The 21706-nt window shown below is 49.5% G+C and overlaps 1 protein-coding gene across 4 annotated transcripts in view; it reads right to left on the bottom strand.

The window, feature by feature from the left end:
* Positions 1-21706, bottom strand: part of ND-39 (NADH:ubiquinone oxidoreductase subunit 39) — a 179327-nt gene that overhangs the window by 156624 nt on the left and 997 nt on the right. For 2 of the 4 annotated variants that reach the window (XM_075882384.1, XM_037429885.2), the window contains exon 2: positions 12687-12848. In XM_075882384.1, coding sequence (XP_075738499.1) covers positions 12687-12848 — 162 coding nt within the window. Of the gene's footprint in view, positions 1-12686; positions 12849-21495; positions 21645-21706 lie in introns of those variants that run through there. The other 2 variants (XM_037429892.2, XM_037429877.2) reach the window with 2 other exon arrangements.

Here is a 21706-nt window from a genome sequence, read left to right as displayed (position 1 = left end):
GTGAGGTGGCAGGTGGCAACGCAGAGATCACCGACGCGAAGCAGTCGAGCTGGTGTGAGAGCTCGACAGGGAAGACCGAAGCTCCCTCCGTTGCTTCGGTGTGCTTGCCTCAAGGTCGTGTGAGGCAGCTACATCCAACACTGCGTTAATGTCATACAATACTGGCAACATTGTAGGAGCTCGCTCAGCGATCAACGCTGTCAGTTTGTTAGTCTCGGCATGGAGCAGTGCGATGGTACGCCGCAGCTCCATGGCACTGTCGCATGAGGCTTCAGAACCGCTTTGATTCGCGTCCGTGAAGTACCTGGTTCTAGTAGTACTCACGGTGGTGACACGCATGTCCAAGGAAGCATGAACAGCGTTTCTTGGCGACTTATGTGTTGGAAGAGTACCGGACAGGGAATGCAGGTCGTGGGAAGCTTGAACAGCATTCCCAAAGAACAGGAGCCCTTGCGTATTATGGCCGCAAAGTGGTAGCATAGTGTCCATTGGGTGATGCCCTGGTACAGCAGAGGAGGCATGGACATCGTCCACTGATGGTCCGATGGGCAGCTGAAGCGGCGGCTGGGTTGTTGACTCCATCGCCGAAAAAGCGTGAACGGCGTTCCTGGATGGAGAAGCCCGCACTGCCGACGAACTACGAAGACACGTACTCGTGGTTTCCCGCAGAGGGTTCACTTGTCGGCTTGCGCTGACGGCAGAATGCATAGCCAAGGACGCGTGGACGGCGTCCCTTGTGTACTGCAGCCACCGAGGAGGCCTTGACGCCGTTCTCAAGCGGCGCTTATCACGGCTGTCCTGGATGACGAAGCCGGGACGTAAGACTTCTTCTTCGTCGACTGCGCCATTGCGATGAGTGAGACAGAGAACAAGAGACAACACCCGGTCCAGGGCCAGCTGTTCTTATTCTGACTTCGTTCTTCTCTTCTTTGCTCTAGCTACCCGCGCGCCGAAGCGCCAGCGTCTTTCCTGGTCATGACAATATATATATATATATATATATATATAGTATGAAGTCTTGGTTTTTAAAGACCTTTATTAGGCCCAAGGAACTGGCAGCCGACAGCTGAGATGAACGAACCAAGATGATGATGATAAGCGACAACGATGAGGATGCATGAGCAACACATGATAATGATGATAATGTACAGATGAAGAGGATTGATATACTAAATGCCCACACTGATTCCCCCCACGTGAAAGCGGCCAGCCTGGCCGCGGCAAGTCAAGGGGACAAAGAACGTCGCATGAAGGGCTTCATATGGGAGACATGGACGACCTCAGTAGTTCGATAACGGCGATCTGCTGGGGCTACAAGTGGCGTCACGCGATAATTCACTGGTGAAGTTTCTTCAAGAACTGTGTACGGCCCGATAAATCGTGTCTGGAATTTGTCGCACAAACCAGGTGTGCGAATAGGCGTCAAAAGGAGCACTTCGTCTCCAGTTGAAAGGATAAAGCACGATGCAATTCATCATTAACCAGCTTTCTGTCTTGCTGTCGGGCTTCAGTGTTTATATGAGCACGTTGGCGGCTCTCTGCGAGTCGTAAAACGTATTCCTCTGAAGAGGATGGAGATAAATCCGCATGGCAGGTAAAGAAAGAGACGTCCAGGAAAGAAGTAGGGGAGCGTCCATAAACTAGATAAAATGGTGAGTAGCCGGTTGTCCGCTGAATAGCCGTATTGTAGGCGAAAGTGACGAATGGTAGAACTACATCCCAGTCCTTGTGGTCTGGTTGAATGTAGGCGGCGATCATGTCAGCAAGAGTGCGGTGGAATCGCTCAGTGAGGTTGTTAGTTTGGGGATGATAACTAGAGGCAGTCTTGTGAGTTGTGCCCGAGACGTGAAGAAGTTCGTTCACTAGTTGTGAGAGGAAGGCCCTTCCAAGGTCGCTGAGCATCACACGTGGAGCACCATGACGCAGTATAATGGCTCGGAGGATGAAGTCGGCAATTTCAGAAGCTGAACCGGTAGTGACGGATGCCGTCTCGGCGTAGCACGTCAAATGGTCAACGGCTGTTACTATCCATCGGTTTCCAGCAGCACTGACTGGAAGGGGGCCATAAAGATCGATGCCTACAACTTCGAATGGTGTGGCTGGGCATGAAAGAGGCTGTAGTGTACCGGCTGGAGCAGATGTGGGTAGTTTTCTACATTGGCAGGTAGTGCAGGACCCAACGTACCGAGCTACACTAGTGGTAATACCTGGCCAATAAGACCGACTTCGAAGGCGATCGTAGGTTTTGTGGTAACCAAGGTGACCAGCCGTCGGATGGTCATGAAGTGCTCTGAGGAGTTCGGACCGAGGCGATCGGGGTAGAACGGGAACCCAGCGCTGACCGTCAGGATGGTAAATTTTGCGGTACAGCACCGAGTTGTCCAGCTTAAACTGCGAGAGTTGGCGACGCAGCCTCGCATTAGGTGGACGGGAACTGCCAGTGAAGTAGCCTATAATACGTCGACAGTATGGGTCAGCCAGCTGTCGAGAAGAAAAATCGTGCGGGTCGTCCGAAGGCAGTTGGTCCATAGAAGCGAGAGAGGAAACCGCCGTAGACGTGGACTCCGAGGGTGTGTTGTGCAAAGTGATTGCGGAAACGCTGGGGGGAGCCGCTGGTAGTGGGCAGCGAGAAAGAGCATCGGCGTCGCTGTGCTTTCTGCCACACTTGTATACAATGTCAAAATCATACTCTTGTAGGCGTAGAATCTAGCGGCCGAGGCGTCCCGACAAGTTCTTGAGTGTCGAAAGCCAACATAAAGCGTGGTGGTCGGTCACAATGGTGAAATGGCAGCCGTGAAGATAGGGACGAAATTTCTGCACTGACCAAACGATGGCGAGGCACTCCTTCTCGGTGATCGTGTAGTTCCTCTCGGCTGGGGAGAGGACGCGGATGGCGTACGCAACGACTCGCTCTCGCGAAGAGTTGTCGCGCTGGAGGAGGACGGCTCCTAAACCGTGGCCGCTAGCGTCTGTATGGAGGAAGGTCGGTGCACCATCGTGAAAATGAGAAAGTACAGGATCAGTCGTGAGGGCACTCTTCAACCTGTCGAAAGCCGATTCACATTCCTAAGACCACTGAAGGGGCGTACCAGAAGCAAGTAGCTTATGGAGTGGTGCGGCTATGGAGGCAAAGTTTTGTATGAATCGCCGAAAGTAAGAGGCGAGACCAAGAAAACTTCGCAAATCTTTCGGCTTGTCAGGGCGAGGAAAGCGAAGCACCGCTGTTGTTTTCTCAGAATCTGGACGAATTCCGTCCTTGCTCACAACATGACCGAGGACCTTGATAGATCTGCTGGCGAAATGGAACTTCTTGGTGTTAATTTGAAGACCAGCGCCCGCAAGGCAAGTCAGGACCTCGTCCAAGCGTTGCAGATGTTGAGGAAACGTCGATGAAAAGACAACAATGTCATCGAGGTAACATAGGCAAGCCTTCCATTTCAGGCCACGCAGCACGGTGTTAATCAAGCGCTCAAAAGTTGCGGGCGCATTGCATAGACCAAACGGCATAACATTGAATTCGTATAGGCCATCCGGGGTTGCAAACGCAGTTTTTTCTTTGTCATCTTCGTGCATGGGGATTTGCCAATAGCCAGAACGCAAGTCGAGGCTTGAAAAGAATTCAGCACCTTGTAAGGAATAGAGGGCGTCGTCGATACGTGGCATGGGGTATACGTCCTTCCTAGTGATCTTATTGAGCGCTCGGTAATCGACGCAAAATCGTACGGAACCGTCTTTTTTATGCACCAGAACCACTAAAGACGACCAAGGACTGGTTGAGGGTCGGATTATCTCCCGTTGCAGCATATCGTCTACGTTTTCCTCAATGATTTTTCGTTCGGCTAGGGAGACGCGGTACGGACGACGATGCACAATGGATGTTCCGTCGGTCTGAATACGATGTGCTGTAGCAGTTGTCTGGCCCAGGCTGGATGAATGAACGTCAAAAGAGTTTGCATGCTTTTACAACAAATCAAGCAGCTGCTGCTTCTGCGAGTCTGTCAAGTCCTTGTTGATGGCTGCTGTAAAGGCCGAGGAAGCAGCATGATCTCCAGGATGACCTTTAGGGGAGGCAGGAGTAAGAGGCACTACGCACACAGGCTCCAGATCGGCAACGCAGGTGACAGTAGTGCCTTGCGGCAGTAAAATTTTATCTGGTGTGGTGTTCGTAGCAGCGAGGACAGCTGATCCATTGTTGAAGCGAGCCACACCTGATGCGAGAGCTATGCCTTTATTAAGGCAACGGGGCGATGGAGTGACCAAAATGTCACCAGGGTCAACGTCGTTGGACAAAACAGTGACTAATTGATGTTCATTTGGGGGTAACTCGATGTCTACAGCAGCCATGAGTCGAAGTGGCCTGTAGGTTTCGTCACTAAGCAAGTGGTCTGTGTCAGTAAGATGGACGACACATTGTGCACAACAAATAGCCGCGGAAGCAGATGAAAGAAAGTCCCAGCCTAAAATGAGTTCGTGGGAGCACGGAGATAGCACAGCAAATTGTATATGATGAAGAATGTCGTCGATTGGCACACGGGCAGTACAGAGAGCAGAAGGGCGAATCATTGTTCCCTGGGCTGTAACCAGTGTTGGTCCATCATAAGGCGACGTGACTTTTCGAAGACGGGTACACAAATCAGCACGAATAATAGAAAACCCAGCCCCAGCGTCCACCAAAGCATCAACATCCACTCCCTCAACTGAGACTGCAATCGTATTGTAAGGGCGCACTGGAGGAATTGGAGTACTGTGTTGGAATGCAGTTTGTCCTCCAAAAACTGCATCGCTTAGTTTTCCAGACGCCGATCAGAAGCGAGGAAAGCAGGCTGAAGAGGAGAAGAGGAGCGGAGGTAGGGCAATGGTGAACGGCGTCTGGTTGATCGATGACTACTGCGTAGTTCACCGGATGCTGGCGGAGATGGAGACCGACGCGGCGGTGACGAACAACGACGGCCCTGGTACAAGGCTCCTGCAGTATAGCCTCGTTCGCGTATTTCGTACCCTCGGCGCTCATCTTGCTGGCGCTTGCGGCAAAAGCGTGAAATGTGAACACGATAGCCGCAATAATAGCACGTAGGGCGAGTCGATCGATAAGGAGGGTAGTAGCTTGTGTTAGATGCACCGGGAGAGAGAGCAGTGAGAGGGACAGATGATGGCTCAGGCGGTGGTGATGGAAAGCTCGTGGGAAAGCTTCTGGGAGGTGCGGCAGCAACCGACGCGTACGTTGGTGGCGGCGACGTCGAGCTGACGGTGCCTGATGGTGCGGCGACGGCATGCGAGAACGATGGGAGAGTACGAGCGACAGTGGGTTGCAGGTGGGCCATGTGGGTCATGGACGTGAGCTCCTCCCTAATGACATCCCGCAATGACGTTGAGGAAGACTGAATGGGACACACTGAAGGTAGTGTGAATCCCATTGATTCTAATTCTTCGCGTTTAATCACTCTTATTATGTCTCGTAGGTTTGGATCTGCCATAATACGGGCCGCGTCACTGTGCGGTTGTAGGCGCATATACTCGAGTTCTTCCAGGCGCTGACAGGTTGTCGCAACGTCAGTAACAGTAGCCGGATTCTGGATTGCAAGGGCATTGAATGCGACGGGTGCAATCCCCTTAAGAAGCTGGCGTACCTTGTCTGACTCTGTCATTGGGGTTTCAACCCGGCGGCAAAGTGAAAGGACATCCTCGATGTAGGATGTATACGACTCCCCGATGTGCCGTTTCCTAGTCGCGAGAGCTTTCTTTGCGAGAGCCGAACAAACAGTCGGTGTGCCAAAGACATGGCGAAGCTGATCTTTGAAGGCTGACCAGTCGGGGATGTCGATGAAGTGGTTGAGGAACCACGTCTTCGCGACACCCGTGAGGTAGAATGACACTTAAGCGAGTTTGTAGGTGTTATCCCACCGGTTAGCAGCGCCGCCACGTTCGAAATCGTCCAGCCATTCCTCCACATCTTCCCCGCGCATACCAGCGAAGGGATGGGGCTCACGCTGGAGGCTCTTAATGACGTGAAAAAGCGCGGCACGTGGTGGCGGAGTGGGAACGGTTGCAGCACCGACCTCTTCTTGGTGGGACATATTTCCGGACACCTGGCCCAAGCGGCGACCTGAACGTAGCTCCAGGGGGTAGAGTGGTCGAGAGGATGACGAGGGATCTAACAGCACGCTCCACCACGTATGAAGACTTGGTTTTGAAGGCCTTTATTAGGCCCGAGGAACCGGCAGCCGAAAGCTGAGATGAACGAACCAAGATGATGATGATACGTGACAACGATGAAGATGCATGAGCAACACATGATAATGATGATAATGCACAGATGAAGAGGATTGGTATACTAAATGCCCACAATATATATATATATATATATATATATATATATATATATATATATATATATATATATATATATATATATATATATATATATATATATATATATATATATATATATATATATATATATATATATATATATATATATATATATATATATATATATATATATATATATATATATATATATAAATATATATATATATATATACATATGTGCACACACACCTCTAAATACTCATTAGCACCCTCCGTTAGCGGGTTACTAGTGTTAGTATAAGTGATGCCACCTAGGATTCATCAAAAAAAAAAGACGACAGCACTACACTCTTCACATTACTGGCTGTGCGTGATCGCGCGCAACGCATGGTGTCATGTTGGAAAAGTATTATAGCAAGAGCCTTAGTACAAATTTCTCAGTAATGTCAGAAACATTTCCAGAGATACGCTTTACCTTAAAGTTTTGCTTGCATTACATTCTGTCTGAAGCTTGTTCATCTCATTTAAAAGCACGCTGTAGAATAAGCAGACGAAAAAAATTGTTGTTTTTCAATAGCTTAGCACAATCACCAATAGAGGCACGTCATATTACTCGCAATAAGATTTTAGGCTGTTTTCTTGAATAAAAGAACATCAACAAAATATCAAGAGAATGGATTCGGCAAGTAACTAGCGAATTACACCAGTTTTAATACGCAATTTTCCCGTTTATGAGGTGACATTCCCCTTACTATTCTACGTTTTGGTGTTTGAGAAGTACAAAAGATAGCATGGTGCGACGGGGCAGAAAAAAAAAGCGCCATCAGCAAGCAAGACCGAACATAAATTGCTCCAGATGTGAACGCATTGTAGGCACTTTGCAAATGCTCCAGATGTGTAATGATATGATGAACGTTTTGAAACCAGTCCTTTCATTTTACTCTAGAGGAAGAACGCATTGTTAATTTAGTTCTGGTACTGTTTGCACAGCGACCATGTTGAGCTGACGAACTAAACGCAAAAACTGTGTGGGGTCTCAGCGAGGCGAACGCGCGTCTCGCCACGCCACGCTCTTGGAGTGAACGAAGACGGTGGACACGGTCGGTACACAGCACACAACATACATACATTTATTAACTAATTTAGACGACGATATCGTCTGCCGAATGATACATCAATTTCAATTAACACTAAATCATACAAACAACATAACGCAGTGACACACTAAACACACAATGACATGATAAACACACACTAACACACCCAACACACTAACACATACCCAAGGCGGCGTCGCCAACGCCTGACCTTTCACGTGGGACCCCGGGTCGAAGCCCGCGGTGCCGAGCACCAGGGGGCCCACGCGACAGACAACCGTTCGCGGCAGCCGCCACGCGCAGAAGAGGCTCGCTCAACTCTCGCCCACTACCAAGGCCCGCCTTCCGCCAGGGGCCACCACCGGCGCTACCACTCTACCAACAATGGTACTCAAAGCGAACACAACGCCATCTATCGCTCGGCGGTGGTCACCACCGAAATAAAGCCTTGGGGCGAGACATGTGCGCCACGCGGCGCAGACAACTTTACAGGGGGGGGGTGTCAGCACCCCCACATTTTCCCAACCTTAAATGAAACCATATCCCGAAATTAGAAATTAGCTACACAAGCTTTAACAAAAAAAAAAATCATATCGCACGACCATAATGTCCTTGCACCACGACACCGCCGCTGGTCGACACTGCTGCACTGTCCGGCTAGACTTCACCTCAGTACCGGCCCCGCAACAGCAACGTTGCCGTCGGCGCGACGATCCGTCGCTAGCGCCGACACGTCTTGCAGTTGCGACCAGCACTCGCGAGGGCGCCGGACTGCAGGCAGTTGCGCAGGTCCCAGGCATCTCCATCGCGCGACCTCACGACCGCATTCCTGGCCAGTGACGCTGACGATGTGCAGGACAGCCGGCCGTGGATGACATCCCTCCCGCTGAATACATCAACAAAAAACAAAACTCGAAAGAAACAATGGAGCGCGGCCTAGGGAGGGAGCTTCAGGCTTTTCAGCCACGTGGTACGGTGGTCAGTACTGCTAGCTAATACATCGGTGGCGGCCGAGACGCCCATCAAAATAAAACAAAAATCACTTTTCCTAACCCTTGCATCGCAAGATTAAAAAAAAAAAGTGAGGGAAGCAGAGCGCAACACCTCAACGCCACGATCCACCTAGTTGTGCCACGTGCGACAGGCGGCTGCGCAGAGCCTTAGGCCTAATGAGTCGCTCGACAACAACCGGCATCCACCCAGCCTAGGCGCAGAAGAGGCAGCCGCGAGGAGACGTCCACTCTGTGAGGTGGCCCTATCGCTCGCCGCACACAGCAGCTTACCGAGCGACCGGCGTCCACCGCCCCGGGCGGTGTCACGACGCCTCGGCGTCGAGCCGCAATACAAGTCAGAAACGAGGCCCGGCTCCCTGAGCCCAAAGAGATAGAAGAAGCTATTCACAGAAAATCGGACCACCCACGAGGCTTCCGTACTCACTCGCTTCGGGCCTGGCCTACAAACCACGGGCTCTAGGCCTTGCTCACCCCAGGATGCAGACCGCATGGCTCTCGTCCTAATTCAACAACGTTTTTGAAAACTAACAACAACAAAAAATCATAACACTTGCGAGCAAAAAAAAAATAAATAGAAAGTCAACCTGCCGACAAATTGAAACACGTTACAAAACCAATCTCCTCGCTTCTCAACAAAGCACACCACCGACGCTAGCAAAGAAGTCCCCCCTAGGCCTACTCTACTCCGGCTCTAACAAAATTTATGTACCGAACCGCAAAAACCATCGTCCGATTCTCCAAGAGCTCCACGTTGGGCAGCCAGTGTGGGGTCTCAGCGAGAGGAACGAGCGCATCGCCACGCCACGCTCTTGGAGTGAACGGACACAGTGGACACGGTCGGTACAAAGGTACTAAACATACATACCTTTATTAACTAATTTAGACGACGATATCGTCCGCCGAATGATACATCAATTTCAATTAACACTAAACCATACAAACAACATAACGCAGTGACACACTAAACACACAATGACATGATAAACAGACACTAACACACCCAACACACTAACACATACCCAAGGCGGCGTCGCCAACGCCTGACCTTCCACGTGGGACCCCGGCGCGAAGCCCGCGGTGCCAAGCACCGGGGGGCCCACGCGACAGACAACCGTTCGCGGCAGCCGCCATGCGCAGAAGAGGCTCGCTCAACTCTCGCCCACTACCAAGGCCCGTCTTCCGCCAGGGGCCACCACCAGCGCTACCACTCTACCAACAATGGTACTCAAAGCGAACACAACGCCATCTATCGTTCGACGGTGGTCACCACCGAAATAAAGCCTTGGGGCGAGACATGTGCGCCACGCGACGCAGACAACTTTACAGGGGGGGGGGGTGTCAGCACCCCCACAACTGCAAACCTGGAAGTTGCTGCATTTGTACACAAACTGGGTGCTGCATACAGTCACAGGCCTTAGTTATTTGCCTGCTAAATTTACCCCCTTTAACCACTCATGGCTTTTTGTGGCGCTAATTTGAATGGGAGGCTTACTGTTCATCACAGTGTATGTAGGCTGTGAGCATCGAGGCTTGCAGTAAAACCAGTTGGACTTTTCTTTTTCTTTCTACTTTCCCTTTAACTTGAGAAACTCAAAGAGTTACGAAAATATCGAGGCCGTTCACATCGTTGCAAAATGACCACAAACCCGGTAAAACAAGCAGCAACATGTGCTGTTTGAAGCATGTTTAAAACTTCAATCATCTCAACAGAGCCGAATATTGATGCTACAACAATCCATCAACAAATACACAGACGAGCTCAAGCAACTGACAGCAGGCAGCAGTTTTCACGCCCGTCACATTGGCTAAATTGAAAGGTGGCATTAGATTTATTTATTTATGACATACTGCAGGCTCAAGTAAGAGCCAAAGCAGGAGCGACACGAGAAAAACAACATAAAAATATAAAAAAGATGAAGCAACAGTGCAAGTATAGAACAAAATAAGGATAAGTAAACAAAAGTTGGCATATAAATAAAGCATATATATGTTCACAGCAATAAGAGAAAAAAAGAAAAACAAAAGAAAACAGGAAGAACAAAACAGACAGAACATTATCTTAAAGGGCCGCTCACCAGGCCCTATAACAAACTTTTCTGAAAAGCGCTCGTTTTTCCCAGCGATTAATGCAACTTTGCTTATTTCGAAAATCTATCTCGAAATTTTTTTCTGGTTTTTACAACTTTGAGTTAACGAGGTATTACTGTATACCCTGTGGGGATTTGAGACGCACCCGCGACCATTTCGCGGGCATTCCGCCCCACGGCCACACCCTTTTGCTTTTCTGCTCTGCTAACGACACGTGGCGATAGATGGCGCCACGTGCGGGCAGCACGAGTTACGTGCGCGCCGAGGGAGCTGACTCTCTTCTCCGTGGTCGGCGCCGGCTAAGCACGTGTTTTCCTTCGTCCGCGTTCCCTTTGGGAATCGCCGGACTGTAGCCTGCCTGGGGTGGCCTTTGACACCTCGGCAGGCGTGTTTACTTGAGTGCTGGCTTCGGTAGCGTATGCTAAGCCCAGAGTGGTGCCTAGTGCTTGAAGTGGTCGTACCACAACGAGCCGCACTTGCCGTAGGCCTACGCGTACGAGGTTTGCCCTAACACTCGCGACCAGGCCCATTGGCTATCGTGAGAGTGCGCAGCATAGCCGCGAGGGACGTTTTCCCGACCGGCGTGTCAAAGCTCGCCATTGCCAGCTGCGACGTGCTCGCGGTTTTCCCGTTATTGTGAACGTCCGCGTGCGGGTGCCTTTGCAACCGCGTTTCGGGAGCGGACGTTGTACTGTTGTTCGGGGTGCCGCTTAAGGCAATGAAGTGTTGTGTATTTCTGTATTGTAACACTGTCTGTTTTGCCCCGCCACACTAAACGCCTTATTAGTTGAGCGCGCGGAGCGGTGCGCTACACGGGAGTAAGTGACGGAGTCGCGGCCCTGTGGCTCGCTAAGTGTGAACTCGCGGTGATCATCCACTGCAGTTAGTAGCGGGGTCACCATAAACCAAATATGGTTTATGCAAAGAAGTATAGCTACAAAAGGTTAACCCTTGCCGCCATGAAACACGAAAGTAAATGGAAGGGAGTAGAAAACAGCAAAGGCGAAAGGAGAGAAAGACGAAGATATGGAGAGAGGGACAGAAAACGGCAACTGTCGGGTTCCCGGGTGGGTCAGCCCAGAGGTGCTGTCTATGTGAAAGGGGAGTGTTGCCTCTGCCGGAGGGTCTCAAAGGCCAACTCCGGCGATTTTTTAACCATGTCAGAATAATGGTGTTTTTGTATTCTTTAGACACTCTTCTCGTGTGCCCGATAACTGAAATGCGAAAAAAATTTGAGAATAAGTTTTAATTACTCAAAAAACGCAATACCAAAACCGAATCCCAATCGAGTGTGCTTTTATGGGTAACCTAATGATTTGCCTGACGCTGCTGGAACCAGCCTGATTGCGCATATGCCTGCCACATGGCACTACCTGCCCACGCCGTCCGAGGCGATCAGCTAAAACGCTTACACTGCTATGTGAATAAATGGTGAATTGTGTGTGGCTCACAACGCAACACCACTTGGCACCTATCGCACGCCTACCAACACTAAAAGGAGATCGCACGCTCAACCAAGAAAGTTCCAGCCAAACCTACACAATCCATAGCAGACAAGCAGATGCTGCAGTGGCACATCAGTTCGTCACTTCCGCCAGGCAAAACTGAATGTCACACACACAATGTTGTCATTAATACTGGCAGTAAGGTGAGCATTTTGAGGTAAGGTATAAAATTCATTTGAAAAGAATCTGTGGAACTCTCAAGTTTGTAATTTGGCATGAATAATGCAAATGTACAAATGAACGTAACCAGTGAATTTTATTGAGATCCACTGACCTCAAAAAATCGTCGGAGTTGGCCTTTAAAGGTCTAATCACCCAGCATTAGCTCAACCTTCACTATCCCCTTTTCTTCGGACATGGCAAGACCCCACACGGCTAAGCATGAAAGGGGGTCAAAACCCTCCATTGGCTCAGGTTCGTGGTGGCGCCACTTACCAAATGCGTGCTTGTGCAGGCGCCCCTGCAGGGTCGTCGAACTACGATGACAACCTAATCTCGTTACGGAGAAACAGCACTTCGGTAGAATCGCTGTTTGCTAAGGTCACCACTTCGGTGCTCCACAAGTTCAGCTGGATGTTTTTCCCACCTTGTCAGGAATTTTCCAAGTCATCAGATGCGCCATGCTTGTGATAATAAATTGCCATGCAGAAGATGTAGTGTTTGCTATTACTAACCCAGCTTGTTGACCAGGAAACGGCCGAGGCATCCCGAGGCTCCAAACACAGTGCAGACGACTCCACTGAATGAGCTCCTGCCGCCAGTGCCCCGCTGCAGCGACGAGAGTTGGCCGCCGCCACCGAGGGCAGACGAACTGTGCGTCCGCTGGCACAACGCTTCTGTAATTATTATTACTTAATCAGCAAATGTACATACTAATAGTACTTAATCATTTTGTTGTCATCGCGGCATCTTTGAAGCACACAAGACCTTCAAATAAAAAAAAATAATTTACTAACACAGAATAATCAACATGCCATGTAGGCTACAAATGCCACACAAGCGAAACGCGCATGAGTGTTTCTGTCAACATTATCGTCCCCTTTCACTAGCTACCTCAGGGCACGTGGCTCTCGTGCACGCACTCACTATTTTCTAACATTCGGCCATCCTGGAACGTCTAAAGTCCACCAGGCCACTGAAAGTCTGCCACCTCAGCTGAGCTCTCCATGATGGGACCTCAGATGCTTCTTTTGCCATCTTACTGCCGAAGAAATGTTATTTGGTCATGGTATGTGGCATTCACTCTACGCCGTGCCAAAACTCGTCGGAATAAGGGCCCTTTTAATTCTTGTATTCTGGCAAACATCGACAGGCAACAATTGAGTGACAAACCACCACATAATGGTAGGATGGGGAACATTGAAGCTTGCGATGAAAAAACCGTAAACAGTGGTTCTGTCGAGCCGATGTTTCGACAAGTGGACTTGTCTTCATCAAGGCTAGAACAAAACTAATTTCTTTAGCGCTTGCGTGTCTACACTTCGTACCCTCTCCTTCATCCTAACAATGGAGGGGGGGGGCAACATTGGATACTTGGGTGTAAGAGTGGGGAAAGGGGGACTGTGGCGAATTCTATAAGTGAGGATGGAACAGGTGTTTTGTAAATAAAAACAAAATAAGGAAGAAGCATGGGGAGGTGAAAATGTACATGTGTCCGTGAATCCCGGTTGTCGAACTGGTTGTTAGTAGTTAACAATGGCAAGTTCAAGGCAACTCGCAGTAGCTTTTCGTTGTGTATATACCATACCAAATGGATTTAAGAGCCCCTTTAGAATCATTCATACTTACTGGCTGGAGTGTATTGAACTATATATATTGAACATGTATATGGTGAACACTGTCTCGGATACTCCCATTAAGTCATTCGTTGCCAGCTACCAAACGAGAGTTGGCTAAGTATGTATAAAAACAGACCTTTTTCAACTAATCCCAGAATACCCTGTGGGTGCGTGGAGCGCTATGGGAAAAGTAAAGTGGCAAATTGAGCTATTTGGCACATACTGATCACGATCAGCGCGCACAAAAAGGAAAAAAAAACACAACAAAGTGCACAAAAAAAGCGCAAACAACTGAAAGTTCAATGGAGGAAAAGTGTCATATATATGCATACATGAAAGCATAAAGAAACCTTGACACCCCCCCCAGGCATGTAATCAACTATGCTGTAGATACGTAATCTAAGCATCTGTATGAGCGATTCAAGGTTGTACATGCGGGTGCATGGACATTAAGCAGACGGGACGTTGCTTCAACGTCCCTCTAAAGGAGCGTGCTAGCTCTCTGAAAGATACACCATCCCAACATCTTGCCCTCCATTGCTGGCAGTGCGGCTGCACAGTCGAGTGCACTGTATTAATGAGGCACAGAGACCACTCTGTATTAACCACTGTATTAATGAGGCACAGTGTATTAATGAGGCAAACCACTGTATTAATGAGGCACAGAGACCAGTGCACACATGAAATCGCCGAAGTGCATAAAATCATAAAAGCTAGAGACAGGTGCATAAGCCAACCTTCAATCGCTCTCACAGATGCTGAGATTACGTATCTACAGGATTATTGATTACGCATTTGGTGGGGGGTGTCAAGGTCTGTTTATGCCTTCTTGTATGCATATTACAGCGAAAGCTGTTATGAGATCACTTTTCGGGTCACGTGCAGTTGCATGTTGTCCGCCGCCGCTGACAGTGTTTGTAACCACATTGCACGAAATAGGGAAAAAAAAACGCGTCAATGGCACAGTGGGGCTCGAACCCGGGTCCGCTGGGTGCCAGCCCAGTATTATATTACTGAGCTACACCAGTGCTTATGACTTGTTGTCAAACTTGCCTTAGGCAGGCTTGATGTTGGGAAAGCAATCGCGTTAATATGACTTATAAAGCGTTTTACAGCAGCGAAAGAACAACAAGTCGTCGCACAATGCGAATAGTGTAACGAGTGGGCCTGCTTATTGCACATTACCCGTGCGCAACCTGCGTTCATTACATCACTAGAATCAAGGGCAGTAATGAAAAGTCAGCATCAGTGCACAGTCTCTGTGTAACGAAGAACCCTCAGTTCTTTCCTTTCAGAAAGACATGGGTGGTTTATCAATTACCATCAATGTGATCAAGCAGCCAGTGTCAAAAACTATCGGTGCAACAAAGTTCGTGCAACCCCCTTTTAATGTTTTATGTTGAACTATCGCTTACAATGTTTGCTGAAGAAACCACTGCATTACATAGGTCCTAATCTTTTTAAGTGATGTCTCACTTCACCCACAGAGGCGGGTGGAATCGGACAGCTTTTAGTCATCACGAATTATTTTTTACAGCTGCACCAGAAGCCATACGAACCAGCGCTTCTCACAAGTTTTGCAACTTGTTCATATCTTCATTATATATAACCAGTCAAACATCATTGCGCATTCAAATTCAACAAAACTAATTATTGTCACGGCTAAAGGCCGGGCAAGAAGACAGAGGACGACGAAGTGATGAGCGTGGACAGCACCCACGATTCCTCTGAGAAAGAAGAAGTCGAAGTGGCTGTTCTTTTGTTCTGTTAATACAGACCTCGTTTTTCTGGTCGCACCGTCGTCCTGTACTCTATTATTTTCACCTAGCGACATTGGTGGAGGTGCTGGACTTCTCCAACTGATGCTTGGGACACCTCCGCGCCCTAGCACATCGAGTCCACCACCGCAATCCGTTCCTGCAGTGGATACTCCTGTCCACCGCTACAGTCGCCGACAGCGAGGCCTTAGTCCCGAGGTGATCCCGCTCGAACTTCTCCAGCAACACACCGTACCGGGAGAAATGGCTACCGGAGGGCCTTCACAGCTTACTGTCGATCAGCCTCTAATTCCTGAGACCTTCCACGGTGAGGTTTATGAAGACGTCGAGGACTGGTTAGCCCAGTATGAGCGAGTCGCCAAAGCCAACCGCTGGCCAACTGAACAAAAGCTATCGCGCGTCTACTTTGCTCTGGCAGACAGCGCTCGTACGTGGTACGAGAACCACGAGTCAACGCTGTCTTCGTGGGAAGAATTTCGGCAGCAAATTCTCGGGACATTCGCAAACACCGACCGCTGTGATTCTGCTTTGCAGCTCATCGAGGCACGCACACAGAAACCAAATGAGAGCGTCGCCATGTTTGCGGAAGACATGACCCGCCTATTTCAGCGGGCTGACCCCGAGATGCTTGAAAGTAAAAAACTCCGACATTTGATGAGAGGCGTCAAGGAAGAGCTATTTGCCGGTCTCCTACGCAACCCACCAACAAGCGTAGCCGAATTTGTCAAAGAGGCCACAACAATCGAGCGAGCACTGCAGCAACGGCGCCGATACCATGACCAACCAATCAGAACATCCCCCAGTCTCTCTGCTTTGAGTGCCGGCAGTGAGTGTTCTCTGCGCGAACTCATTCGTGAGGTCGTTCGGGAGGAGATCCGAAACCTCCTTGTGACTCCGCAAGAAAATACCATGGCTTGCGTTGCAGAAGTTGTGCGGCAAGAACTCCGCCAGGCATTTTCGTTGCCCGAATCGCCCTCAGACCAGCGGTCTGTGAGCTACGCATCAGCTGTCCGTCGACACACTCCAGTGTCCTATAACTCGTCACCACTGGCTTATCGTGACGTGAGCCAAGGGCCTTACAACGAGCCGTGGGCCCCAGCTCCCAATCCGCCGCAGCCGTATCCACAGTCCAACGTGCCTATGCAAACGGCGCCAATGTACACTCCGCCGACATCTGCATCTTGGTCGCAAGGTATGCCCACCAGTCGACCATTCATCCGTAAGACGGACTTGTGGCGCACCGTCGACCGTCGACCACTTTGCTTTCATTGCGGAGAAGCCGGCCATATTTTTCGCCATTGCCCGTACCGTGACCGTAGACATCAAAACTTTCTACAAACCTCCCCTCGTGCCTATTTCGATAACCGCCGTGACAGCAGTGCAGGCCCGCAAGCACAGCAACCCGAAGTGCCGTATCGTCGACCCTGCTCTCCTTCACCTGCACCGAACTCGCCGCCGCAGCGCAGGTACTCCGAGGTGGTCCGGGGCAGATCTCCTAGCCCTCGTCGGGGAAACTAACAGCTGCGACCTTTGGGGGGAAGGTTGCCGCCCGTCGAGATGCCCCCAACATCTTCTCTACGACGTGATATGACGAATGATACCACGGATCGTACGACGCACGATACCAAGGACGATACGACGTCACCGACATCAACGGAAATCGTAAGCGCCAATCTAGACATTTGTATAGACGGACGCCCAATAACAGCACTGGTAGATACTGGTGCGGACTTCTCTATTATCAGCCGTAAACTCGCCGACTGCCTAAAGAAAGTAAGAACAATATGGACGGGACCAAACATTAGAACCGCAGGGGGTCAATTGGTGACGCCGACAGGCAAATGTACAGCTCGAATTAATATCGGCAGTTCAGATTTCGTCGCTACTTTCGTAATTTTACCGGAGTGCTGCAAAGACCTGATCTTGGGCATGGACTTCTTGCGGGAATACGGTGCCATTATCAACATTCCTGAGAGATCGGTTACGTTTTGGACGGCCCCAGATCAAGTTTCGAATGTGCCCTGTACAGACCAGCGACGTCAGCCCTTGCGTGTCTTCGAAGACGACGTGACCATCCCACCGCGGTCGAGTGCACTCGTGGCTGTGACATGTGACACGTCGAGCGATTCTGAAAACATCGCCGAGCGAATTCCAACACTGCTATTCAGCCATGGTTTATCTATCGCAAGAGGCGTCGTAAGCATAAAATGCGGACACACGCACGTCCTCATTACGAACTTCAGCTCTGAACGCCGACATCTAACGAGGGGCATGGCAGTCGCGTACGTGGAAGAGCTCGCCGAGATGACAGACTGCCTAACTCTTGAAAAAGATAATTCAACTGATCTCACCCCTGCACCTCTATCTGTTGATATTGGCCCAAGTTTGCTGCCGGCGCAGAAGCAAAGTATCATGCGCTTATTAACAAGTTTGAAGATTGTTTCTCTTCGATTTCCAGGGTCCGTCAAACGCCGCTGACAAAACATCGAATTATAACGAACGACGTGACCAGACCCATCAGGCAAAACCCGTACCGGGTAGCTCCGCGAGAACGTGAAGCCATCGAAAAGCAGGTGCGACAGATGCTTGAAGACGACGTTATTCAGCCGTCGAAAAGCCCTTGGGCTTCGCCGGTTGTATTAGTGAAGAAAAAAGACGGCACCTTACGTTTCTGCGTGGATTACCGCAAGCTGAATCAGGTGACAAAAAAAGACGTCTACCCACTTCCACGTATCGACGATTCACTCGATCGACTACGGCACGCGCGTTATTTCTCGTCGATGGATCTAAGGAGTGGGTATTGGCAGATAGAAGTCGATGAAAGAGACCGGGAAAAAACAGCTTTCGTGACACCTGATGGCCTTTTTGAATTTAAGGTACTTCCATTTGGCTTGTGCTCAGCACCGGCAACGTTTCAGCGGCTAATGGACACCGTACTATCAGGCCTCAAGTGGCAGACGTGCTTAGTGTATTTAGATGACGTCATCGTATTTTCTGCCACATTCGACGAACACGTCAGGCGACTGCACTCAGTATTTCAAGCTATCCGTTCCGCCGGACTAACACTTAAGCCGGAAAAATGCCATTTCGGCTTCGAAGAGCTTCTGTTCCTGGGGCATCTTGTCAGCAGTGAAGGTGTGCGGCCTGACCCTGAAAAAATAGCTGCCGTTACGAATTTTCCAGCGCCAACTGACAAAAAGGCCGTCAGACGGTTTTTAGGACTGTGTGCTTACTACCGACGCTTCATTGAGAACTTCTCGCGCATTGCCTCGCCGTTGACTCGCCTTACCAGAGAAGACGTCGCATTCGTATTGAATGAAGAGCAGCAAAAATCATTCGATGAGCTGCGGCAACGCCTTCAGAAGCCACCAGTCCTCGCACACTTTGATGATGACGCACCGACAACAGTGCACACCGACGCTAGCAATGTCGGCTTAGGAGCTGTACTCGTGCAGTGGCAGGATGGCGCCGAACGAGTAATTGCTTACGCGAGCAGAACTCTTTCACGTGCGGAAGAAAATTATTCCACTACGGAAAAAGAGTGCCTTGCGGTGGTGTGGGCGGTTATAAAATTCCGCCCATACCTGTATGGTCGTCCTTTTAATGTTGTCAGCGACCATCACTCCCTCTGCTGGCTGACAAATTTAAGAGACCCTTTAGGACGGTTGGCGCGCTGGAGCCTGAAGCTTCAAGAATTTGACATGACGGTGGTCTACAGATCGGGGAAGCGACATTCAGACGCTGATTGCCTTTCTCGTGCGCCATACGAACCTGCGACGGCAGATGACGACGATACAGCCTTTGTCGGAGTTGTAAACACGGCAACTGTCGCACAGCTGCAACGAGACGACCCCGAACTAGAACCCATAATACGTTTTTTAGAGGGTCGCACTTCAGCTGTACCTAGACTGTTTGCGAGAGGGTTTTCGTCATTTTGCTTGCGCAACGACGTCCTGTATAAGATGAACTTCACGCCACACGGAAACGACTACTTACTCGTCGTCCCAACATCTCTAAGAAGCGAAGTATTACAGGCATGCCACGATGAACCAACATCCGGCCACCTGGGTTACATGCGTACGTTGTACAGAGTGAGGCAGAAATACTACTGGCCACGACTGACGGCAACCGTTCAACACTATGTTCGGACGTGCCTTGATTGCCAGCGCAGAAAATTTCCACCCGTCAGACCAGCAGGCCTCCTCCATCCTATTGACGTGCCTGCTACTCCATTCGCTCAAGTCGGAATGGATCTTTTGGGCCCATTTCCAACCTCATCAGCAGGTCGCAGATGGATTATAGTAGCCACCGACTACCTCACTCGTTACGCCGAAACCAAGGCTTTGGAGAGGGGCACGGCACGTGAAGCAGCCCGATTTTTCGTAGAGAATGTGGTGCTGAGGCATGGTGCTCCATCAGTGGTAATAACTGACAGGGGAACTGCATTCGCAGCCGAAATATTACAGACAGTTTTAAGACTTAGTGGCACATCCCACCGGCGAACAACGGCGTATCATCCGCAAGCGAATGGTCTTACGGAACGTCTCAACAAGACACTAGCGGATATGCTCTGCATGTACGTCGATGTGGAGCATAAAAACTGGGATGAGATCTTGCCGTATGTCACGTTCGCCTATAACACGGCTTATCAAGAAACAACAAGAACAACGCCATTCCGCCTTCTTCATGGTCGTGAAGTCACCACTATGCTGGATGCTATGCTGCCGCACGAGTGCGAAGACGCTGAAACGGATGCTGATTATATCACTCAGCTGGCCGAAGAAGCCCGACAACTCGCACGCCTACGTATTAGTCGCCAGCAGGAGAACGATGCAAGACGGTACAACCTTCGTCACCGACCAGTCTCCTACGAGCCAGGAGAGAAAGTTTGGATATGGACACCTATTCGGCGCCGTGGCCTCTCAGAAAAACTGTTAAGACGGTACTTCGGTCCCTATAAAGTTCTGCGACGTCTCAGTGACATTAATTATGAGGTTGTTCCTGATACTGCGCACTCTTCAAGGCGTCGAAGGTATGCTCCAGAAGTTGTGCACGTGGTACGCATGAAGCCTTATTTCGCCGAATGAACTCATGCGTTTCCAACGAGTACAAACCGCTTTGATTATAAAGCATCGGGACGATGCTTTCTTGAATGGGAGGCTAATGTCACGGCTAAAGGCCGGGCAAGAAGACAGAGGACGACGAAGTGATGAGCGTGGACAGCACCCACGATTCCTCTGAGAAAGAAGAAGTCGAAGTGGCTGCTCTTTTGTTCTGTTAATACAGACCTCGTTTTTCTGGTCGCACCGTCGTCCTGTACTCTGTTATTTTCACCTAGCGACAATATGTAATGATGAAAGTGTCCCAATCCTCCCGACTATATCATTATTTCACCCATCATATGCACTAAACCCCTCGCAATAGCACAGAACAGAGCACTAGGTGCTCTTTTTTTTTTCATGCCAAAGACAGAACCATGAGCAGTTTCATATGCATGCTAGACATACAACCTACAGCCATTGGCGTAGTGAGATATCAAAGTCCACTTATTCATTACATTCCACCTTATCTACACCATGATGTATACCCTGCATGAGGACAAACTATATTATTTTCTTATATAGCACCAGCACTCTCTAACTCTTCACTTTGTACCTTCAAATCATAGTACAAAACTTACGAGGGTATTGTTTGTACTTATAAATATGACTTGGATTTGGTGTTGTGTTTCTATGTATCTATTATATATGAAGCTATTGTAATGCTTTGCACCGGGGATGACCTATTTGTTCGGTAGCTCAATGTAACTACTACTGAAGAAAAAAAAACAGACCCTTGCCCTTGATTGGGCTCTGGGATCCAATTTGTATATGAATAAAATGTACAATACGCAATAAAAACAGGTCAATGCGAGGCTTCTGGCGTACCCTCCAGGACAAGGTCGTCCCTCAACACAGGCGCGGCGGCTCTCTCAAATAACTGCGGAACGAAAATTTGAACCATGACAATGCGCGCACACATTTTACTGCACGTGTACCACATTACGAGCGAAACCAATTTCTACTGAACTTAATAGTATTGGGCGAGACACGGCGAAGACACAATGTGGTAGCGAATTCGAGAACTAATGCGACAGTT

Source organism: Rhipicephalus microplus, chromosome 2 (assembly GCF_043290135.1).
Source record: "Rhipicephalus microplus isolate Deutch F79 chromosome 2, USDA_Rmic, whole genome shotgun sequence".
NCBI lineage: Eukaryota > Metazoa > Arthropoda > Arachnida > Ixodida > Ixodidae > Rhipicephalus > Rhipicephalus microplus.
The sequence above is the reverse complement of the archived record's forward strand: the minus strand, read 5'-3'. Positions and strand labels throughout refer to the sequence as shown.